Below are 24,378 nucleotides of genomic sequence, written 5' to 3' on the forward strand. Positions count from 1 at the left end.
GCTAAGCCGCCGCCTACTGGGAGTGAATCTTAGCTTATCAAAATTGCGAACGAAAGATTCGCAATATTGCGAAAATACTTCTCTGTGCAGTTTCTGAGTAGCTCGAGACTTACTCTTCCAGTGCGATCAGTTCAGTGCTTGTCGTTCCTGGTTTGACGTCACAAACACACCCAGCGTTCGCCCAGACACTCCTCCGTTTCTCCAGCCACTCCCGCGTTTTTCCCAGAAACTGTAGCGTTTTTTCACACACTCCCATAAAACGGCCAGTTTCCGCCCAGAAACACCCACTGCCTGTCAATCACATTACGATCACCAGAACGAAGAAAAAACCTTGTAATGCCGTGAGTAAAATTACTAACTGCATAGCAAATTTACTTGGCGCAGTCGCACTGCGGACATTGCGCATGCGCATTAGCGACTAATCGCTCCGTTGCAAGAGAAAAAATTAACGAGCGAACAACTCGGAATGACCCCCCTGGTGCGCCCATTACACAGTACATAATCAAATGAGCAAACACGAAAACAGCACTTACAGTTCAAGACAATATAGGACAGGTATGGAAAACCAGGGGCTATGTGCCATCAAAGGGAGTATGGAGTATAAGATAGTGTAAGTAAGAAAAAGAAAGGCACATGAAGAAAGAAGGCCCTGCTCTTGCGAGTTTACAATCTAAAAGGTGAAGGGCTGACAGATCGGGGTGACACAGAAGGTGTAGACAGTGAGCATAGACAAGAGAGTTAGGAGGAGAGTTGGCTGGGTTTGGTGAAGAAGTGGGTCTTGAGAACCCGTTTGAAGTTTTGTAGAGATGGAGAGGTAGAGAATTCCAGAGATAGGGAGCAGCACGTGCAAAATCTTGTAGGTAACAGTGGGAGCAGGTAATCAGTTGGCAGGAGATATGGCATGCATTAGCAGAGTGAAGAGGATGGATGGGAATGTAAAGAGAGATAAGGTCAGAGATGTAAGAGTGAGAAGTGTGAGCGCTTTGTAGGTGAGTGTGAGAAGCTTGAATTGGATTCTGAATGGGAAGGGTAGCCACTGGAGGTCCTGCAAGAGAGGGGAGGTGGATGTAGTACGTTTGGTGAGGAAGATGAGACGGGCAGCAGCATTGAGGATATATATAAGTGGAGAGAGGCATTTTTCAGGGAGGCCAGATAGGATGAAATTACAGTAGTCCAATCTGGAGATGACCAGTGAGAGGATGAGGGTCTTAGTAGCGTCCTGGGTGAGAAAGGGTCTGATCCTTAAGATGTTTTTGAGATGGAAACGGCAGGTTTGTGAGAGGTACTGAATGTGGTTTGAAGGAGAGGGAGGAGTCAAGGATTACTCCAAGACAGTGCACTTAGTAGTGCCATCAATGGATAATTAAATTGTGGGAGGTGAGGTTATGCAGGAGGGAGGGAAGATGATCATCTCAGTCTTATGGTGCCCATACACCGGCAGTTCACTGAACTGACAAAGTGAAAACCATGCAATCATGCGATAGATCGCATGGTAATCACATGATGGGAACGTCACCGCCGAGTGGGAGCGGCCTCCATCCACTCCGGCGGGTGCCCATCACACATCGCAGTGCTATATATAGCATGTGTTTTTAAAAACACATGCGATCGCACTGTGATTCGATAAATATTAAGTGCAGCACATACTATCTTGAGACGTGAGATTCGACCGGCGTGCCCGTGCATCGCGTCGAAAGGTACCTAAAATGTGCATACAATCCTTCGATTTCTCTCACAGATGCGGTTGAAATTGAAGGTTAGCACCGATTTTCTCACAAGTGTATGGGCACCATTACACACGTTAAGTTTAAGAAAGCGCTGGGACATCCAGGAAAAGATAGCAGAGAGACAATTGGAGATACGAGTAAGGAGAGCAGGGGAGAGGTCAGGGGAGGACAGGTGGATTGAGTATCATCAGCATAGAGATTATATTGTAAGTCAAAAGAGCTAATGAGCTCACCTAATGAGGATGTGTAGAGAGAGAAAAGAGAAGCCCAAGAACAGAACCTTGGGGGACACCTACTGGTAGAGGAAGTGGGAGGGAGAGATGGAGCCATGAGAGTGAGTAGACAGAGAAGGAACTGTCAGAAAGGTAGGAGGACAGCCAGGAGAGAGCAGTTTCACGCAGACCAAGGGAGTAAAGGATTTGCAGGAGGAGAGGGTGGTCCATAGTGTCAAAAGCAGCAGAGAGGTCAAGGAGAATAAGCAGGGAGTAGTGGCCCTTGGATTTAGCAGCAAGGAGGTCATTGCAGACTTTTGTGAGGGCAGTTTCAGTCGAGTGCAGAGGATGGAAACCAGACTGGAGTGGGTCACTTAGTAAGTGGGAGGAAAGAAAGACAGTGAGGCGGTTGTAGGCAAGCTCAAGGAGTTTGGAAGCAAAAGGAAGGAGAGATGGGTCGGTAGTTGGAGAGAGTGGTAGGATCAAAGAGTAGGTTTTTTAAGAATAGGGGAGACAAGTGAATGCTTGAAGGCAGAGGGGACAGTTCCTGATGAAAGTGAGAGATTGAGTAGATGGGCGAGATGGGAACAGGTAGAAGATTAGAGGAAGCGGAGAAGGCGGGAGGGAATAGGGTCAAGTGGGGAGGTGTGGAGAAGGGATGACTGGATGAGGACCATGACTTCCTCTCCAGATAACAAGGGAAGAAAGATGTCAGAGTTGGTAGGAGGGAAGGAGAGGGGGGTCGGGGAATGGAGAAGGGGGGTTGTTCAAGTTCTGATGGGATGTTATGTCCTGACGAATGGAGTCAATTCTGTATGTGAAGTAGGTGGTAAAGTCAAGAGCAGAGAGTGAAGAGTGGAGTTGAGACGGAGGTGGGCAGAGGAGTGAGTTGAGAGTGGTAAAAAGGCACCGGGGGTTTGAGGATTGGAAGGAGATGAGGTTTTTGAAGTATGATTGTTTAGAGAGGAAAAGGGCAGCAAAGTAGGATGAGAGCAGAAATTTGTCGCTCAGCGGTACATGAGTATTTTTGCAGATATCTGGTGCGTTTGGTGTGCCAGGGTTGAGTTGTCGATCTGCGAGATTGAATAGTTGTTTGTGGGGCGACAGAGTCAAGAGCAGACGTAAGGGATGCATTGTATAGGGAAGTAGATTGCTCAGGGCAGGAGAGAGATAATAAGAGAGAGGAGTGAGTCAAACAGGGAGGATAGGGAAGATGTATCAATAGCCTCAATGTTATGCTTAGTGATGGTAGTCTTAGGAGTTAGAGATGGAGAAGCAGAGAGAGGTTAAAAGTGAGCAGGTGATGGTCAGAGAGGGGAAACAGGGAGCTGGAGAAATCAGAAAGATCACAGCGGTGAGTGAAGACCAGGTCCAGTGAGCTCCCATTCACATGGGAGGTGAGGTTAAGGAGTTTAGAGGCAGGTGATTTTGTGGGGTTATCAATAGGGATGTTGAAATCACCTAGGATAATGGAGGGAATGTCAGAAGAGAGCACCTGGTACCACCCCAGGTTTGGTGTGACCGGGCTACCTTGGGGCAGTGTGCCATAATATTTATTTAGCACTTGTGTAACACTTCTAATTTTCCACTAATTTTACTATTTTGAGTATTTTACTAACACCCTTATTTTTGTATCACTTTCTAACATATAGCTCCTGCTTCTTACTTATTAACACATAATAACACTATAGTATGTCAATGGTGTGCTGCCCTGGCATGGTTGGGCCAGAGCTGACTTTGTGGGGTCCACGCCTGTGATGTTAGTGTATTAGAATGCTTACTATTTGTAGACACTCCCTTACTAACCTGTGTAAGCCTGAATCTTCAGTGATGGTCCCTAGGACCAGGGGGATGCTGGGAAGTGGGTGGTCCAGTGTGCAGTGTGTCTGGAGTTGGTGATGGAATAAACAGCACAGCAGTGAACTCACATGTCTCTGTGTCCTGATGACTGGATTTACAAACATATGAACAAAACATGGTGTCAGAAGAAGTTTGACTTGGACTGCTAGTGCTCTCAGAGTGTGAAAGAATCTTGCAGAAGTCTGTAAGGCTGTGATATCAGTGTCTGCAAAGCCTGCCATGTGCTCCTCTCTTCAAACAGTGAATAACCATGGATAAACTAGCTCCTCCAACCGGTATGCTGATGTCTGGTAACTTGTCTGAAAACTGGAAAAGATTTAAGCAAAGGTTTAATATATATCTTGCTGCATGTGGAGCTGATACAGAGGCTGACAAAACAAAGGCATCCATTTTCCTCCATGTGATAGGAGAGGATGTGCTAGACATTTATAATAGTTTTCAGTTTGATGAGGGGCAGAATATGGTGCTATCTTCTATAATGCAAAAGTTTGAAGATTACTTTGTGCCAAGGAAAAATGTGACATATGAAAGATATAAGTTTTTTACATGTGATCAGAAGTCTGTAGATGGATTTGATCAGTATGTTACAGAGCTGCAATCACTCAGTAAAACCTGTGAGTTTGGTGATTTAAAGGATTCACTGATTAGAGATCGTATTGTCTGTGGAATACCTGATAATGGACTGAGAGAGCAAGACCTAACACTAGAAAAGGCAGTGACTATGTGCAGATCTGCAGAAATAACTAGATTTCAAGCCAAAATGTTACACAAGGAACTTGATGCTGCTGTCCATGTAGTGCAGAACACAGAGCCAAGCAAACCTCCATTCTCAAGAATGAAGCAGTCTAAGCCACAGTATAATAAGGAAATGTGTAGTAGATGTGGAAATGCTCACAATCCTAAAATGTGCCCTGCTTATGGTAAAACCTGCATGAAATGTGCTAGACTTAATCACTTTGCCAAATGCTGTAAAATGAGAAGGGAAACAACCAATGTGCATGCTGTTAAACAAACAGAGGAATTCTTTGTGGATTGCATTGAACTTTGCAGTGCAGATAAGAAAGAATAGATTGTCCCTTTAACTGTGAACGAGATTGTCATTCCCTTTAAGCTTGATACTGGTGCGCAGGTGAATTTAATATTGTTTCAAGACTATAAGACTTTTAGAGTAAAACCTAAAATTCATACAGCCAAAGTGCAAGTTACAGGTTACACTGGGGAGGAAATTCCTGTGAAATGTACATGCTTAGTGACACTGAAATATAAGGGAGAACAGTTTAAAACATCTCTACTGATTGTGGATAAAAATGTGCAACCGATTCTAGGATTAAGTTCCTGTGAGAAACTAAGCTTGCTAAAGAAAGTTTTTATAGTGACATCACAAGTAGAAAATGACTGCAAATCGATGTTTACAGAATACAGAGACTTGTTTGAAGGTCTAGGTTGTTTGACTGGAGAGCATAAAATAAATATAGACACGCAAGTTTCTTCAGTGAAACACCCTTGTAGAAAAGTGCCGTTTGCGCTGAGAGAAAAACTGAAACAAGAGTTAAATCGCATGGAAGCCTTGAGTGTGATACAGAAAGTTGATGAGCCTACTGAATGGGTAAGCTCCATAGTAATTGTCGAGAAGAAAAATGTAAGCGGAAAGTGCGTGAAGTTATGTATTGGCCATGAATGAACCAAGACATAGCACAGACTACAGCTACATGTGAATTATGTCTTACGTATAGACCGAAACAACAAGTCGAGCCACTGAGTCCTCAGTCAGTGCCAGAGAGACCGTACCAGAAAGTTGGCGCAGATTTGTTTGATTGTAATGGGAAAACGTACATTGTCGTGACTGATTATTACTCTAACTACCCTGAGGTGAAGACACTACATACAACTACTAGTATAGCCGTAATCAATTGCATGAAGTCAATCTTTGCAAGGCATGGTGTTCCTATGGTAGTGTTCACTGACAATGGTCCTCAGTTTTCCAGTGCTGAATTTAGACAATTTGCTGATGAGTGGGAATTTGTCCATACTACGTCAAGTCCCCACTATCCACGCTCAAATGGGTTGGTGGAAAGTTCAGTAAAAACTGTAAAGAGTCTCATGAAAAAAGCTCAAGAAGGTAAAGAAGAGTTCTACAAAAGTCTTTTAATCTACCGCAGTACAGCTTTACAGAATGGACTTTCTCCTGCACAAATGCTAATGGGAAGGAGGATTAGAGCAAATCTCCCGATACATGATGAACTGCTTAATACACATAACTCAGCGTTGGTCAGACTGAGTAAGGAACGTCAACAGGCGAAACAGAAACTGTTCCATGACAGACGAACAAAAAGCTTATCTGATCTAAAATCGGGTGACCAAGTCCGTCTCAGAGATCACGAGAAAGGTATTTGGGTGCAGAAAGGTATTGTGCAAGCACAAGTAGCACCAAGATCTTATACTATACGTGCAGAGCGTGGAACGGAAGTAAGAAGAAATCGGGTGGATTTAAGATCTCAACCTAACCATAATGAAGACAACATGACTGAAGAATACCCTTCATTTGACATGTATGATGATCCTGATAATGGTGAACCAACCACGATTCTAGAAAGGTCCAACATGGTTGATGAAACACAGACTGTGTATGAAAGACCCAAAAGGGAAATACGCAGACCTGAGAGACTCATTGAAACGTGTTAGATGATGTTCTTAATATGACACTGTTAATTGTTGCATTGAAGCGTATAGGGCTTATCTTTAAAGAAAAGAGGATGTGATGTTAGTGTATTAGAATGCTTAATATTTGTAGACACTCCCTTACTAATCTGTGTAAGCCTGAATCTTCAGTGATGGTCCCTAGGACCAGGGGGATGCTGGGAAGTGGGTGGTCCAGTGTGCAGTGTGTCTGGAGTTGGTGATGGAATAAACAGCACAGCAGTGAACTCACATGTCTCTGTGTCCTGGTGACTAGATTTACAAACATATGAACAAAACGACGCGCTGGACTTATACTTAGTATTAGGGACCTCCAGCAATAGAGCCGCCGTGAAGTGGCCTGGAGGCTTATCATATTTTTAATAAAATATATGTAACAAAGAGCTCTAAATTTTCTATTATTATATAGTATACAGTTCTTGTTACTAACAGCCCGCAGAGTGCGTGGGAAAAATCCTTTTGTTTTTCTAGTCTAGAAGTAACCCTCTCCTGCAGCACTTGAGGAGTGTTACCAGTTTCATTAGAGCAGTTTGCCATTATATATAGCCTCAATGTTATGCTTAGTGATGGTAGTCTTAGGAGTTAGAGATGGAGAAGCAGAGAGAGGTTAAAAGTGAGCAGGTGATGGTCAGAGAGGGGAAACAGGGAGCTGGAGAAATCAGAAAGATCACAGCGGTGAGTGAAGACCAGGTCCAGTGAGCTCCCATTCACATGGGAGGTGAGGTTAAGGAGTTTAGAGGCAGGTGATTTTGTGGGGTTATCGATAGGGATGTTGAAATCACCTAGGATAATGGAGGGAATGTCAGAAGAGAGCACCTGGTACCACCCCAGGTTTGGTGTGACCGGGCTACCTTGGGGCAGTGTGCCATAATATTTATTTAGCACTTGTGTAACACTTCTAATTTTCCACTAATTTTACTATTTTGAGTATTTTACTAACACCCTTATTTTTGTATCACTTTCTAACATATAGCTCCTGCTTCTTACTTATTAACACATAATAACACTATAGTATGTCAATGGTGTGCTGCCCTGGCATGGTTGGGCCTGAGCTGACTTTGTGGGGTCCACGCCTGTGATGTTAGTGTATTAGAATGCTTACTATTTGTAGACACTCCCTTACTAACCTGTGTAAGCCTGAATTTTCAGTGATGGCCCCTAGGACCAGGGGGATGCTGGGAAGTGGGTGGTCCAGTGTGCAGTGTGTCTGGAGATGGTGATGGAATAAACAGCACAGCAGTGAACTCACATGTCTCTGTGTCCTGATGACTGGATTTACAAACATATGAACAAAACATGGTGTCAGAAGAAGTTTGACTTGGACTGCTAGTGCTCTCAGAGTGTGAAAGAATCTTGCAGAAGTCTGTAAGGCTGTGATATCAGTGTCTGCAAAGCCTGCCATGTGCTCCTCTCTTCAAACAGTGAATAACCATGGATAAACTAGCTCCTCCAACCGGTATGCTGATGTCTGGTAACTTGTCTGAAAACTGGAAAAGATTTAAGCAAAGGTTTAATATATATCTTGCTGCATGTGGAGCTGATACAGAGGCTGACAAAACAAAGGCATCCATTTTCCTCCATGTGATAGGAGAGGATGTGCTAGACATTTATAATAGTTTTCAGTTTGATGAGGGGCAGAATATGGTGCTATCTTCTATAATGCAAAAGTTTGAAGATTACTTTGTGCCAAGGAAAAATGTGACATATGAAAGATATAAGTTTTTCACATGTGATCAGAAGTCTGTAGATGGATTTGATCAGTATGTTACAGAGCTGCAATCACTCAGTAAAACCTGTGAGTTTGGTGATTTAAAGGATTCACTGATTAGAGATCGTATTGTCTGTGGAATACCTGATAATGGACTGAGAGAGCAAGACCTAACACTAGAAAAGGCAGTGACTATGTGCAGATCTGCAGAAATAACTAGATTTCAAGCCAAAATGTTACACAAGGAACTTGATGCTGCTGTCCATGTAGTGCAGAACACAGAGCCAAGCAAACCTCCATTCTCAAGAATGAAGCAGTCTAAGCCACAGTATAATAAGGAAATGTGTAGTAGATGTGGAAATGCTCACAATCCTAAAATGTGCCCTGCTTATGGTAAAACCTGCATGAAATGTGCTAGACTTAATCACTTTGCCAAATGCTGTAAAATGAGAAGGGAAACAACCAATGTGCATGCTGTTAAACAAACAGAGGAATTCTTTGTGGATTGCATTGAACTTTGCAGTGCAGATAAGAAAGAATGGATTGTCCCTTTAACTGTGAACGAGATTGTCATTCCCTTTAAGCTTGATACTGGTGCGCAGGTGAATTTAATATTGTTTCAAGACTATAAGACTTTTAGAGTAAAACCTAAAATTCATACAGCCAAAGTGCAAGTTACAGGTTACACTGGGGAGGAAATTCCTGTGAAATGTACATGCTTAGTGACACTGAAATATAAGGGAGAACAGTTTAAAACATCTCTACTGATTGTGGATAAAAATGTGCAACCGATTCTAGGATTAAGTTCCTGTGAGAAACTAAGCTTGCTAAAGAAAGTTTTTATAGTGACATCACAAGTAGAAAATGACTGCAAATCGATGTTTACAGAATACAGAGACTTGTTTGAAGGTCTAGGTTGTTTGACTGGAGAGCATAAAATAAATATAGACACGCAAGTTTCTTCAGTGAAACACCCTTGTAGAAAAGTGCCGTTTGCGCTGAGAGAAAAACTGAAACAAGAGTTAAATCGCATGGAAGCCTTGAGTGTGATACAGAAAGTTGATGAGCCTACTGAATGGGTAAGCTCCATAGTAATTGTCGAGAAGAAAAATGTAAGCGGAAAGTGCGTGAAGTTATGTATTGGCCATGAATGAACCAAGACATAGCACAGACTACAGCTACATGTGAATTATGTCTTACGTATAGACCGAAACAACAAGTCGAGCCACTGAGTCCTCAGTCAGTGCCAGAGAGACCGTACCAGAAAGTTGGCGCAGATTTGTTTGATTGTAATGGGAAAACGTACATTGTCGTGACTGATTATTACTCTAACTACCCTGAGGTGAAGACACTACATACAACTACTAGTATAGCCGTAATCAATTGCATTAAGTCAATCTTTGCAAGGCATGGTGTTCCTATGGTAGTGTTCACTGACAATGGTCCTCAGTTTTCCAGTGCTGAATTTAGACAATTTGCTGATGAGTGGGAATTTGTCCATACTACGTCAAGTCCCCACTATCCACGCTCAAATGGGTTGGTGGAAAGTTCAGTAAAAACTGTAAAGAGTCTCATGAAAAAAGCTCAAGAAGGTAAAGAAGATTTCTACAAAAGTCTTTTAATCTACCGCAGTACAGCTTTACAGAATGGACTTTCTCCTGCACAAATGCTAATGGGAAGGAGGATTAGAGCAAATCTCCCGATACATGATGAACTGCTTAATACACATAACTCAGCGTTGGTCAGACTGAGTAAGGAACGTCAACAGGCGAAACAGAAACTGTTCCATGACAGACGAACAAAAAGCTTATCTGATCTAAAATCGGGTGACCAAGTCCGTCTCAGAGATCACGAGAAAGGTATTTGGGTGCAGAAAGGTATTGTGCAAGCACAAGTAGCACCAAGATCTTATACTATACGTGCAGAGCGTGGAACGGAAGTAAGAAGAAATCGGGTGGATTTAAGATCTCAACCTAACCATAATGAAGACAACATGACTGAAGAATACCCTTCATTTGACATGTATGATGATCCTGATAATGGTGAACCAACCACGATTCTAGAAAGGTCCAACATGGTTGATGAAACACAGACTGTGTATGAAAGACCCAAAAGGGAAATACGCAGACCTGAGAGACTCATTGAAACGTGTTAGATGATGTTCTTAATATGACACTGTTAATTGTTGCATTGAAGCGTATAGGGCTTATCTTTAAAGAAAAGAGGATGTGATGTTAGTGTATTAGAATGCTTAATATTTGTAGACACTCCCTTACTAATCTGTGTAAGCCTGAATCTTCAGTGATGGTCCCTAGGACCAGGGGGATGCTGGGAAGTGGGTGGTCCAGTGTGCAGTGTGTCTGGAGTTGGTGATGGAATAAACAGCACAGCAGTGAACTCACATGTCTCTGTGTCCTGATGACTAGATTTACAAACATATGAACAAAACGACGCGCTGGACTTATACTTAGTATTAGGGACCTCCAGCAATAGAGCCGCCGTGAAGTGGCCTGGAGGCTTATCATATTTTTAATAAAATATATGTAACAAAGAGCTCTAAATTTTCTATTATTATATAGTATACAGTTCTTGTTACTAACAGCCCGCAGAGTGCGTGGGAAAAATCCTTTTGTTTTTCTAGTCTAGAAGTAACCCTCTCCTGCAGCACTTGAGGAGTGTTACCAGTTTCATTAGAGCAGTTTGCCATTATATATAGCCTCAATGTTATGCTTAGTGATGGTAGTCTTAGGAGTTAGAGATGGAGAAGCAGAGAGAGGTTAAAAGTGAGCAGGTGATGGGCAGAGAAGGGAAACAGGGAGCTGGAGAAATCAGAAAGATCACAGCGGTGAGTGAAGACCAGGTCCAGTGAGCTCCCATTCACATGGGAGGTGAGGTTAAGGAGTTTAGAGGCAGGTGATTTTGTGGGGTTATCGATAGGGATGTTGAAATCACCTAGGATAATGGAGGGAATGTCAGAAGAGAGGAAGTGAGGAAGCCAGAAAGCAAAGTTGTCAAGGAATTTGAAGGGCATGCCAGGGGGGCGGTAACAGGGGTTGTTTTCAGGTTGGGGTCGTACAGAAAAACATACATATTGGCTTACCTCCAATACCTGCAGTGATTTGTTTTTTTTAAAAATAGTCTGCTGCCGCACAACCGCAGCATGTTATGCTGTGCGCTGTCCAAGCCGGCTCTTCACTGATGCATTACTGGGAGGAGGTGTGGCCATGCTGAGCCTGCTGGAACATCCCTGCCTCCTCCCAGTAATGCATCAGTGAAGAGCCGACTTGGACAGCGCACAGTATAACACGCTGCGGTTGTGCGGCAGATTTTTTTTTTCCACCGCAGGTATCGGAGGTAAGCGCTCCCCCTCACCAGCACCTGCACCTGTCATATTTGGGGGGGATCATGTTGCCCCCTTGTCCCCCCTGTTCCGACACCACTGGGTGGTAAATAACAACTACTCAAAGACGAACAGGTAGGAAGCGGCGAATAGCATGGACCTCAAATGTAGAGAATGTAAGGGAAGGCAGTAGCAAAGCTGGATTAAAGGGGGGCCCATTGGACACAATACCCCGGGCCCCCCTGATCTCAGGGGCCCCCTGTGCCTGCCATTTGCATGATTTTTTTTCAGAGACGGAGAAAGCATTGCCTCCATCCCTGCACCAGCCGTGGCCACCCGCGAGCATGATCGGAGCTGCTGCGTATACAGGCGGCTCCTCACAGTCTGATAGAGTCAGACAAGAGAGAGCCAGCCCAGGGGTTGTGCTCCAGAGCTGAGTGGGGCTTTGTTGGATCAGAAGCACATTGGACAGCGGCTCCCGGCTACACTACAGCTGCGGACAGTGACAGTCGCAGAGCTGGCCACCAAGGTAGTCAGCTCTTATTATCACTTCTATTTTGGGTTGGAACGGCCAGCTCCGTGCCAGCTGGTGGTCAGGAAGTGCCTGGTGGCGGCCGGTGCCGTGGGGGTGGTGATGGTGCTGCAGCTGGTCATCCTCATCCTGGTGCTGGTCAGACGCTGGGCACCTGCTCCATGGTCTGCGACCCCTGTGGCACCAACCCCCCCAGCAATGCCACGGCGGAGATGGTGCAGGAGCACAGCCTTCTCCAGTCTCTTCCCACCTTCATCCAGGGGTTGAAAGGGGAGCCTGGGTGGGTGCCCCCCTTGTCTTAAGTATCCCGGGCCCCCTAGAGCCTTAATCCGGCTCTAGGCAGTAGGATTGCAGAAGTGCAGGTGAAAGGACAGTGTTGGAAGTGTTCACTGGCAGTAATTTGGTTAAAGCAGAAAGTTTATGTAGTTGCAGAAATTGAAGTTGAAGGAGATGTTAGAAATGAGAGGACATGTGAGGGTAGGCAACAAAAGCAAAGGAAATTCAGACTGGATTTGCAAGTATGTAAAGACAAAATGTTACAGGTTCAGCATGTGCATGAAGATGTTTGTGAATACTGCAAAAAAACATACAAGTATCTGAAGGGGAAATGGAAAGTTGTAGATTGGTCAATAACATGGATATAATAGTGCTCATTGTCCAGGTTACAGACAGGAGTTGTTTGGTGTGGTGAGAAAGTAAACTCGCAATTGTGTCAATAAAGATCTTTGTGATACTGATTATGGATATGGTGTGTGGCATAATGTGTATGGGGCATTACTATAAGGAGGAAAAATAACAAATAATATAAATGGAATGAATCAGGTTTATTTTTCTTGTGTTTTTGTTTTTCCTGTATTGTATAAGAGCCTCTACCTGGCGTAATGTGTATAAGGGGTACTACTGTGTGTTGTAATGTTACTCATCGACACTACTGTGTGTTGTAATGTGAATTGGTACTATTCTGTGGCCACTACCCTTCCCCATGAAGCCACGGCCCTATTTTACATGGAGGGGGCACCAATGGATACTTTCACCCTGGACACCACAAGGTCTGCAACCGGCCCTGTGTACGCGCACTGGCCACAGTGTGCATTTGCGATCCTACAACTTGTAGTTACATCCTTCCAGGATGCGTTTGCAAGGTGATTGACTGTGGCAGGCATTTGGGGGGTGGCGACACTGCGCTGCGGAGGCGTGGTGGGCCAAATGGGAACATGTCAGCAGCGTTTTGAGGGTGGCTGAGTGACATCACACGGAGCCGATCCGATAAAAAAAATGGTGGCGGAACGCCTGCACGCTGGTAGGGGTCAACCTCTAATCAATGTGGCTGCAATTAAATTGCAGATGAAACGTGAGGCGGCACCACACACATGCTGGGCGGCCTTGCCCTGCACTGGACGGCCCACAGCATGTGAAAAAATGGATGCAGATCTTGCTGCGGGAAGCAACATCTGTGTCCATCTCTGAATAACCCCAATTTCATTTGTCTGGGAGTTCCAGGAAGTTCAAGGGAAATTGCGAGCGACATTGTGTCGTTTACATATTGTCTAATGTGTACCCAGTTTAAGTACAGTCTAGTGTAGCCCAGGTTTCCACTTGTACTTGATGGACTGAACTGTGGCACTGATTTGTCTTGGAAATGGCGCATGCTGTTGTACTGTATGTATATAAATATCTTTCGCTTTTTTATTTTCAGGAAGGCAGATGAAGCTAGAAACAGGTCTTAATGAGTTATTAAATATATTTAATTCTGCTAAAGTACTAAATGTTAAAGAACCAGTGGCTGGGATGTGGAAAATTAAGGTAAGATTTCTCACTATAGTATTATATTGCATTTTATATATATATATATATATATATATATATATATATGGGATTCCAGAAAGAAACAGCGGCACTCGAGGATTTGGTAAACAATACGAAGTGTATTCAAAAAAGATTACAAGAAGCCGACGTTTCGGGGCTCACATGCCCCTTTGTCAAGGTGTGTAACAGTGTCTAGTGTGTGTGCTTACCTTATATGAGGTAAGCACACACACTAGACACTGTTACACACCTTGACAAAGGGGCATGTGAGCCCCGAAACGTCGGCTTCTTGTAATCTTTTTTGAATACACTTCGTATTGTTTACCAAATCCTCGAGTGCCGCTGTTTCTTTCTGGAATCCTGCATCTACATCACAGAAGGCACCGAGGTCCCTGACGCCTGACAGGAGAGTGCCAGTCCCATCTGGGATATATATATATATATATATATATATATATAAATCAATCTTCGTTATCAGCACTATTAAAGTTGTAAAAAAGATGCACTTGCATTTTATTTTATTTCAATTAATCAATAAATACCATTATCAAATTAAATATAACATTTGTTTGTAATGATTTGTTTTTGGGCTGCTTGATAAAAGGAAGATTAAATGGAAATTTTGGTGCAGCAGAAATAATTTATTTCTGTCATGAAATACAACGTGCAAAGCAGAACGTAGAGAATGTGCAAACATAATGTACTGAAAATAATTCCCATAGGCAGCTTGTACGCATGAGTGATGCTGTGCATGAGGAATCTTTTGGCGGGAGAAATTGTCTCGTATTTTTTCCGACATGGTCTACCCCCAGTGGTAATCCATAAATCATACCTCCCAACATTTTGAAAGCTACATGCGGGACTACTGCGCGCGATAAACGATAAACGCGTATCTGAAAAGGGTCGTGGCCTATATGAAAGGGGCATGGCCTCGAGGCAGTGCAGCGATCGTGAGTCACACCCCCATTTACCATCACTGAGGGCATGGTCGGATTAAGCCCGCTGCACTCAAGATGGGGCGGCTCTACTGCTTTTATCAGTACTGACCCCCTGGCCCTGGTGGGTGAAAGATTAAAAAAGTTTTAGAGGGTTAGGGTTATCTATGTAGATATATATATATATATATATATATATATATATATATATATAAATATATATATATATATATATATATATATACACACACACATGAATATATATATACTGTATATGTAAGTGTGTGTGTGTATATATATATATATATATAGTGTGTATGTATATATATATATATATATATAATATTTAAATATATTTTAGATATATGTGTATATATATATATATATACACACACACACACACATATGAATGTATATATATATATATATATGTATATATAAATAAACAATAATTCTTGAGGAGCGCTCTAATTCAGTAGTTACTACTAATATGGATGTGAACTGTGGACACTCTATTAACACCTTATATATCACACCAAAATATCATAAAAACTTTCTTTACGTTATAAAATGTGTAAAAAACATTTTCAATAAAATTGTTCAATCTCATTTAGAGTATCATTTTGTCTAGGTTTTTTTTTCTTTGTATATACCCTTTCACTTTTGTTAATGCAAAATTAATACAATAACAATAAAATATTATATTTCACTATATACCTGTATATAATATATATATATATATATATATATATATATATAAAAAGTCCAAAAAGAACGGCACTGGAGGCAATAATAATGAAACGGCAAACTTGTATTGATGGGCAACAGCCGTTTCAGGGCATCTGCCCCTTCTTCAGGCCCAATACAACAAACACATTGTTGTATTGGGCCTGAAGAAGGGGCAGATGCCCTGAAACGGCTGTTGCCCATCAATACAAGTTTGCCGTTTCATTATTATTGCCTCCAGTGCCGTTCTTTTTGGACTTTCTACATTATATTGCGATCTGGCACGGAGGAACGTTGTTTTGATAGCAAAGGAGTGCCGACTGACGTGGAGATCTTTATATATATATATATATATATGTATTGTGTACAGGTATATGACCCAGAGCCTAAAAATCAAATAGAGCAAGCCTTACGTACTTTGTGTTGCTGGCAGAGAAGCTGTGATAAAACAATAGAAGAGCTCTGTGTCTCTCCTGCAAGCAGCCCACGCCGAACAATGACTGACTGAGCTGCGGGCTGCCTCCTTATCCGTTATTGGACTGCTGAGTCGTCGCTCAGCTGCCCTGCCTGTGCTGCTGCTCGTAAGCCCACGTGACTCCATATACATACAGTGGAATCAGGAGCCGGGAGCACAGCACCGCCACAGATCAGATCTGTGGCGGGTTTTGGGGGCCCTTTTGTTATGTGGGTCCCAGGGTACTAACCCCCAGGGCACCCCCCTTAATCTGGCTCTGTGAGCTGCTGGCATGTCCCCTCTCCCTCTGTCTCCTGTGAATAGACGCTGTACGCATGCGTCTATTCACAGCTGCTCTGCTAAGCAGGGCAGCGAGAGACAGGAGTCTCCCAACTGCCTCCCCCCCCCCCCCCCCATCCCCCCTCCATCACCGCTGGACACTGCGGCACGCAGGTGGGACAGTCCCAAAAAAAGGGGACTGTCTCGCGAAAATCGGGACAGTTGGGAGGTTTGCATAAATGTATTGGAAGAGGCTGTAACTTTGGTGAGAACACCCATTTACACTGCATAAAGGGATTTTCTAGCATTAACATATGAAATAATATTTGTAAAAGGGCAAAACACAATCAGAAAATGGCTAAAATAGCACACATGGGGGTAAATTTACTAAGATGGGAGTTCTATTTAAGATGGGATGTTGCTCATAGCAACCATTCAGATTCCAGGTATTATCTTCTAGAAGGTACTAGATAAATGAGAAGTAGAATCTGATTGGTTGTTATGGACAACATCCCATCATAAATAGAACTCCCATCTTAGTAAATTTACCCTATGGTGTTTAGCAAATAAGTGTCTGAGTATACACATAAAAGATCTGCTGGTCAGTCTGCCTGTGGAACTGGAATTCCACAAACAGTGTCAGTCTGTGGAACTGGAATTTGCCCCCCCAAAAAAATCCTAAACCTAATAAGGTGAGTATTCCTGATAAAACATGTACATTGCACAAAAACTACTTCCTATCTATGACAGCTTCTGCGCAATGCTATTTGTACAGTTTATGTACAGTATGCTATTGTGTAATTGTATGATTACAGTGTGAACCATCTGGATCATCTGTACACTTAAGGGGGGTACTCACGGAGAGATCCAAAATTTTAAGCACAGATCACTCGCGTGTACCCCCCTCAGGGATAGCGATGCGCAGCCCAGCACATCGCTATCGCCGGTGCTAGATTGGCCTGCATGCAGGCTCAATCTAGCACGTCGCTCATTTCACCCGCTGGGTGAAATGAACGGCCCCCCGTCCTCCCCCGCATCGCTCAGCACACATCGCACTGTGCTGAGCGGCGGGAGAGATGTGTGCTGAGCGGTTCGCTCAGCACACATCTCTCCCATGTATATGGGCCTTTAAGCCCTGTACAGACGTGGAGAGATGTGTGCTAAGCGATATATCAGTGACCGCTCAGCAAACATCTCTCCCTCCGCACAGCACAGTGCAATGTGTGCTGAGCGAGGGGGGGCGGATGAGGGGGCCGCTCATTTCACCCAGCAGTGAAATGAGCAACCTGCTAGTTTATGCCTGCATGCAGGCCAGTCTAGCACTGGCGATAGCGCCGCACATCGCTATCTCTGTGGGGCATACACACAGAGATATCCGTGCTTAAATTCTAAACAATCTAGCCAGATTGCTTAGAATTTAAGCACTGATCTCTCCGTGTGTACCACCCTTTAGAGGCCATATTATTACTTTCAGAGTCGTTTCTTGCAGCAGGCAAGCCATGTGATCGCACGAGGCGCCCTCCGCGACACCTGCTGGCTGGTATCCTGCATCTCCCCCTCCTCCTATCCATAGTACTTTGCTGGGGGGTGAATATCATGAAATTATGCATTTGCGTTGTGACATCACAACACAACGGTGTCATTTCGTGAAACTCTGCTCTCCAAAAGGAGCATTATGGATGGGAGTAGGGGGGAGAAGCTAATCGGCACAGGAAGAGGGGGAGCAGAACATGGACGAGGGGAGGGGGAGCAGAGAATGACACCCAGCACATGAAACCCCTTGCAACGAGCTTCACACCCAGTGCATGAAACCCCTGGCAACGAGCATGATACCCAGCACATGAAATCCCTGGCCATGAGCATCACACCCAGTGCATGAGACCCCTGGCAACGAACATCACACCCAGCGCATGAAACCCCTGGCAATGAGCATGACACCCATGGCATGAAACCCCTGGCAATGAGCATCAGACCCAGGAATTTAAACCCCTGGCAACAAACATCACACCCAGTGCATGAAACCCCTGGCAACGAGCAGGTAATTGAAAAGTAATTAGAAGCCTTACTGCAGGGCATAATGTATCACGGGCATTGTGTTGTGTGGCATAATATGCTGCAGGGGGCATAATATGATGAAAGGGGCATGTGTGGGGCTTAATATGGTGGAATGTTTTTTTGTTGTTGCTTGTGGTGGCCAAGGTCTGTTGTTGCAAGGTCAAAAACTGGGTGTAAGGTAGTCTTTTCCTGCGAGACCACAGCCATTTTAGTGAGGCCATGGCCATTACAGTGAGGTCACGCCCCCTCACTGGGAGCACAAGTTTTTTTTATGTCTATTGGGGGGGAAAGTGCATTTTTGAATGTCTATGGGGGGGGTGCTTTTTTTCTGTTTGCACTGGGGGTCAAATTGTCTAGAAACAGCACTGATTACTTTACTAGGTACACCTGCTCATTAATACACAAATACACTCATGTGATAGCAAATCAATGCATAAATCATGCAGGTATGGATTGGTTGCCATGGGCAACCTCTCCACTGCCTCACTTCTCCACTCTTTTCACTGCTTAATACTCTCAATACTCTTTTTTATGTAACATTGCCAATTGTATGGATTCCTTTCTTTCTCTATTGCTAATTGTGTCTACAGGTTGGGTATGTTATGCTTGCTGCTGGGATCCCGGCGGTCAGCATACCGACATCGGGATCCCGGCAGCAGAATGCCGGCGGGGGGCGAGCACAACAAAGCCCCTTGCAGGCTCGCTACGCTCGCCACGCAGTGTGTTCGCTGGCTCGCTGCTCTCGCCCCAGGTTTTATTCCCACTCTATGGGTGGCATGGACACCCACGGGTGGGAATAGACCCTGTGCGTCGGCATTCCAACTGCCAGCATTTTTAGCGTCCAGGATCCCAGTGTCGGCATGTTGAAAAATACCTAATTTGAAACGTTTAATTTCCTATTTTATAGAGACATAACTTAATATGTCACATTCTTTGGATGTTTTTTATTCAGTGCTTCAACAGTTTTCTGTTCTTTCCAGACATCAAGTAATGGACGTCATTCAGTGAGAATCACAGGTGTCAGTACAATAGACTTTCGGGCAGGGTTTTCCAACAAACCTACGTTAGATTTCAGTACAACATCCAGCAGACCTATACAAGGTTGGTTGTTGTTCCTAAGCATATATCATACCTAAGCTTATAATGAGACATTTATTGTGTAAATTCTTGCATCTTTTAAAATTTCTAGAAAACTTAATATACATAAAGGTGTAAATATATTAACAATGTTTTATGAACCAGAAAAATGTTGCACAAAGCTCTATTGTGATGTCACATGCCTAATGTATTTGCACCCTGTTTTCTGGGGAACTTCATGGATTTGTGGGGAGGTGCAAAAGTTTTCCTTGGCTAATGTGAGTACTTGGGTGGATCAAAGATGCTCTTCATTACATTCAGTAATTGCATATATTTGCACCTAGTTTTGAACTCAAGAACCAAAAGGACGTTTGATTTTTGAATAATTTAAAACATATAAAAGAGTTAAAACATTTATAGGGCAGCTACTTTTGCGGAGTGTATTAACTGCCACCTTTGAGAAATTGAAACGCTGGGATTCGGGTCTTTAACTGATACTTATATTGGACACTTAAGGGCCCCATATACTACAACAATCTCATGTCGGAGGTGATCGCAGGCGATCACCCTGGCAGCCTCCCGGGGGGCAGGATCGGCCAAGATACATTATATGCTGAACATTTGCATACAATATATCTGGGCGATCCTGGGCAATCCCAAGCCATGCCCCCAGGTCGGACCAGATTGAATGTGTAGCACATTCAATCTGGAGGATCCGATCCGATGCTCACGGGAACGCGCATCGGATCGGTTCGGGAACACCCCTAAAATGCCTGATTTCAGCTGATATATCGGGCCGAATGCCCGAATTGGGCTGAAATTGGGCATTATTGCTTTAGTGTATGTGGCCCTTTAGATTTACATGTCTTGGGGAAAACACATTTGTAGAGACACTACAGCCGATGTTATATGGTTATGCTTTTCACTCTCATGGACAACAATCAGGTAGAGACATCTTATAGGCACACTGGGCAGCTGTCCAGAACCCCACGATTCTAGGGGCCTGCAGGCGGGGGGCGAGATGGGCAGGAGGGCATCTGACAGGGCCCTAACTAGGGTTGAGCTGCAGGGTAGGGGGGCGCAGATGGTGGCACTTGTCAATTATCTGTTTTTATTATTTTCACTTATAGCTTGCCTCCTCTTTGAAGCCTGTCATCTCCTGACCTCCCCCCGATAATTCCTGTACAACATAGAGCTCTCTGTTATTCAGTCATACTGTCCTTTATTACATTTCAAATTGCAGATGAACCTGGGATTTGAACCCATATGGCTGTGGCAACTTCAGTCAGACACACTGTTCATTGAGCTATCTGACCCTGCACAGAAAGCTAGAGAATTCTAACTATTTGACGCTTACCTTGTACTTTGTGAAACAATAATCAGCCTTGCAGCTGAGCAGATCTATGCAGTTTGTGAATGCAAGGGATTGGATGTGTAGCTGCACACTACATAGATCTGCTCAATTACAATGCTGATATTTTTTTTTTACAAAGTACAAGTAGCTTCATATAGTTGAAATATCATAGCTCATATGCATGCACAAATAGCTCAATGGAATAACTGGAATGCAACAGGTTATGAGTTTGAATCCTGGCAGAACAGTATATTGATATGTGTTATTTAACAAAGGTGGCTTTGTGTCCAAATACATTTTCTTGCAGTGTTCTATAATATATTATAATAATAATAATAATAATAATAATAATTATATATATATATATATATATATATTTATTTATTTACAGTGCATCCGGAAAGTATTCACAGCGCTTAACTTTTTCCACATTTTGTCATGTTACAACCTTATTCTAAAACGGAATAAGTAAAAAATTTCCCTCAAAATTCTACACACAGTACCCCATAATGACAACGTGAAAAAAGTTTTTCTGAGATTTTTGCATATTTATTGAACATAAAAAACTAAGAAATCACTTGTACATAAGTATTCACAGCCTTTGCGCAATACATTGTTGATGCACCTTTGACAGCAATTACAGCTTCAAGTCTTTTTGAATATGATGCCACAAGCTTTGCACACCTATCTTTGGGCATGTTTTGCCCATTCCTCTTTGCAGCACCTCTCAAGCCCCATCAGGTTGGATGGGAAGCGTCAGTGCACAGCTATTTTTAGATCTCTCCAGCAACATTCAGTCGAATTCAAGTCTGGGCTCTGGCTGGGCCACTCAAGGACATTCACAGAGTTGTCCTGAAGCCACTCCTTTGATACCTTGGCTGTGTGCTAAGTGTCGTTGTCATACTGAAAGATGAATTGTCGCCCCAGTCTGAGGTCAAGAGGGTTCTGGAGCAGGTTTTTATCCAGGATATCTCTGTACATTGCTGCATTCATCTTTCCCTCTATCCTGACTAGTCTCTCAGTTCCTGCCGCTGAAAAACATCCCCACAGCATGATGCTGCCACCACCATGCTTCACTGTAGGAATGGTATTGGCCTGGCGATGAGCGGTGCCTGGTTTCCGCCAAACATGACGCCTGGCATTAATGCCAAAGAGATCAATCTTTGTCTCATCAGACTAGAGAATTTTGTTTCTCATGGTCTGAGAGACCTTCAGGTGCATTTTGGCAAACTCCAGGCGGGCTGCCATGTGCTTTTTACTAAGGAGTGGCTTCCGTCTGGTCACTCTACCATACAAGCATGATTGGTGGATTGCTGCAGAGATGGTTGTCCTTCTGGAAGTTTCTCCTCTCTCCACAGATGAATGCTGTAGCTCTAACAGAGTGACCATCGGATTCTTGGTCACCTCCCTTACTAGGGTCCTTCTCCCCCGATTGCTCAGTTAAGAGGACTGGCCAGCTCTAGGAAGAGTCCTGGTGGTTCCGAACGTCTTCCATTTACGGATGATGGAGGCTACTGTGTTCATTGGGACCTTCAAAGCAGCAGATATTTTTCTGTACCTTTCCCCAGATTTGTGCCTCGAGACAATCCCTGTCTCGGAGGTCTACAATCAATTCCTTTGACTTCATGCTTGCTTTGTGCTCAGGGATGATCAGTGGAAACAGGATGCACCTGAGCTCAATTTTGAGCTTCATGGTAAAGGTTGTGAATACTTATGTACAATTTGGCACAACATGCAAAACACGGCTAAGCTGTTTTTCACGAGAATCGAGTGGATGGATTTTAAAATTTTTGTTTGTCATAATAGAATATGTATAAAGTAACATATTAAAGAAGCAAGTTAAGAAACATCGCAAGGCATGGCTAAATCTGTGAGATTATGGCATGCAAAACTGTGCCATACATTGCAAAATTCTCAAAAAACTTTTTTCATGTTGTCATTATGGGGTATTGTGTGTAGAATTTTGAGGGAAAAAATGTATTTATTCCATTTTGGAATAAGGCTGTAATAAAACAAAATGTGGAAAAAGTGAAGCGCTGTGAATACTTTCCGGACGCACTGTGTGTGTGTGTGTGTGTGTGTGTGTGTATATATATATATATATATATATATATATATACTAGGAAAAGTCCACACTTTATACTTCAATGAATCAACAGGGCGGTGCTCCACAAGGGCCACATGGGCCAATACATAGCAAGATGAGGATGTAGGCACTCACTGGTATATATAGACAGGCATAATTTAATGATAACTCACAGATACCTTCTGCATGTATCTGTGAGTTATCATTAAATTATGCCTGTCTATCTATACCAGTGAGTGCCTACATCCTCATCTTGCTATATATCTCCTATATAATTGCCCAGATCTGTCACTCTGTGACTGTGTGGCTAACGCTGGGCGTGGCTAGGTGCTCTCATTGGGTTCGCAGCTGGTCTATCACACCCAGTCCACAGCTGATTGGGTGAGAAACACCCTCCCACACAGTAACTTACATCCAATGGGAGGCACTACCCTTTGGCTGCTGTGTGTGTTCCCAGAGCAGGATTAACAATGGGGCTGATGGAGCTGCAGCTCCAGCACCACACCCCAAAATAGACCCACTGCATCTGCAGCAACATACCCTCCAACAATTTACACATAAAAATCGCTACAAATCCGCAAAGGGTGCATGGCCACGGGTACAGTGACGTGGCCACGTCCCTTTCCCTATACTTTCAATGGAAATTTGGAGAGCCAAAAATCGGTATAGACCATAAAAAAAAGGTACAGTACCTGCCAAAAATGTACAGCTGGAGGGTATGCCACTGCATCTGCAGCAAGTCTCTGTGCTGTAGATAGGGGGAAAAAAACTTTTACAGCATCGTCCTATGGGGGTCATTCTGACCTGATCGCTCGCTGCAGTTCATCGCAGTGCAGTGATCAAGTCAGAACTGCACATGCGCCGGCGCCTCAGTGCGCCGGCACATGGCTGACAGCTGACGGCTGTCATTGCCTAGCGATCACCTCTGCCTGATTGACAGGCAGAGGCGGTCGCTGGGCGCGAGGGGGAGGCACGGCGGCATTTGCCCGCCATTTTGTGGCCGCAGTCCGGCCAACGCAGGCGTGGCTGGACCGTGAGGTGGGCGGGACGCAGCAGCTGTGTGACGTCACATGTAGCCACTGCGGCCCGGGCAGCTACGAGTAAATACCGGCCAGCCGCAAGAGCTGCGCTGGCTGGGAGTTACTCTTCAAGTACAAAAGCATCACCGCTGTGTGATGCTTTTGTATTTGTGCGGGGGGAACCGGCTTGACATGCGGGGCGGACTAGCCCTGTGCTGGGCGTCCCCCGCATGTCAGTGTAAGTGATAGTAGCTGTGCTAAGTTTAGCACAGCTACGATCAGGTCGGAATGACCCCATATGTCCTGCTGCCAGTCTGCCTGCCCCCTCTGGCATCAACAATCCCCACTCCCTAGCTGCGGCACACGTGGAAAAAAAGCTGCTGCGGCCACTGGCATAGATGTGTATGAAAGCGGCGCAGCGGAAGTATTTCATAGCCCTCCCAGCACCGCATACTCTCTGAGTCCCGGAACCTCCTCTGCGCGTGATGTCACAGAAGTGCCTCCCCGCCAC

At 44.0% G+C, this 24,378-nt stretch overlaps 1 protein-coding gene across 3 annotated transcripts in view; it reads left to right on the top strand.

The window, feature by feature from the left end:
• Positions 1-24,378, top strand: part of HMCN1 (hemicentin 1) — a 1,072,092-nt gene that overhangs the window by 142,244 nt on the left and 905,470 nt on the right. For all 3 annotated transcript variants that reach the window (XM_063940215.1, XM_063940214.1, XM_063940213.1), the window contains 2 exons: positions 13,773-13,879; positions 19,312-19,432. In XM_063940215.1, the coding sequence (XP_063796285.1) occupies positions 13,773-13,879; positions 19,312-19,432 (228 nt within the window). The remainder of the gene's footprint in view (positions 1-13,772; positions 13,880-19,311; positions 19,433-24,378) is intronic.

The sequence above is a fragment of the Pseudophryne corroboree genome, chromosome 9 (genome assembly GCF_028390025.1).
Source record: "Pseudophryne corroboree isolate aPseCor3 chromosome 9, aPseCor3.hap2, whole genome shotgun sequence".
In the NCBI taxonomy this organism is placed as follows: domain Eukaryota; kingdom Metazoa; phylum Chordata; class Amphibia; order Anura; family Myobatrachidae; genus Pseudophryne; species Pseudophryne corroboree.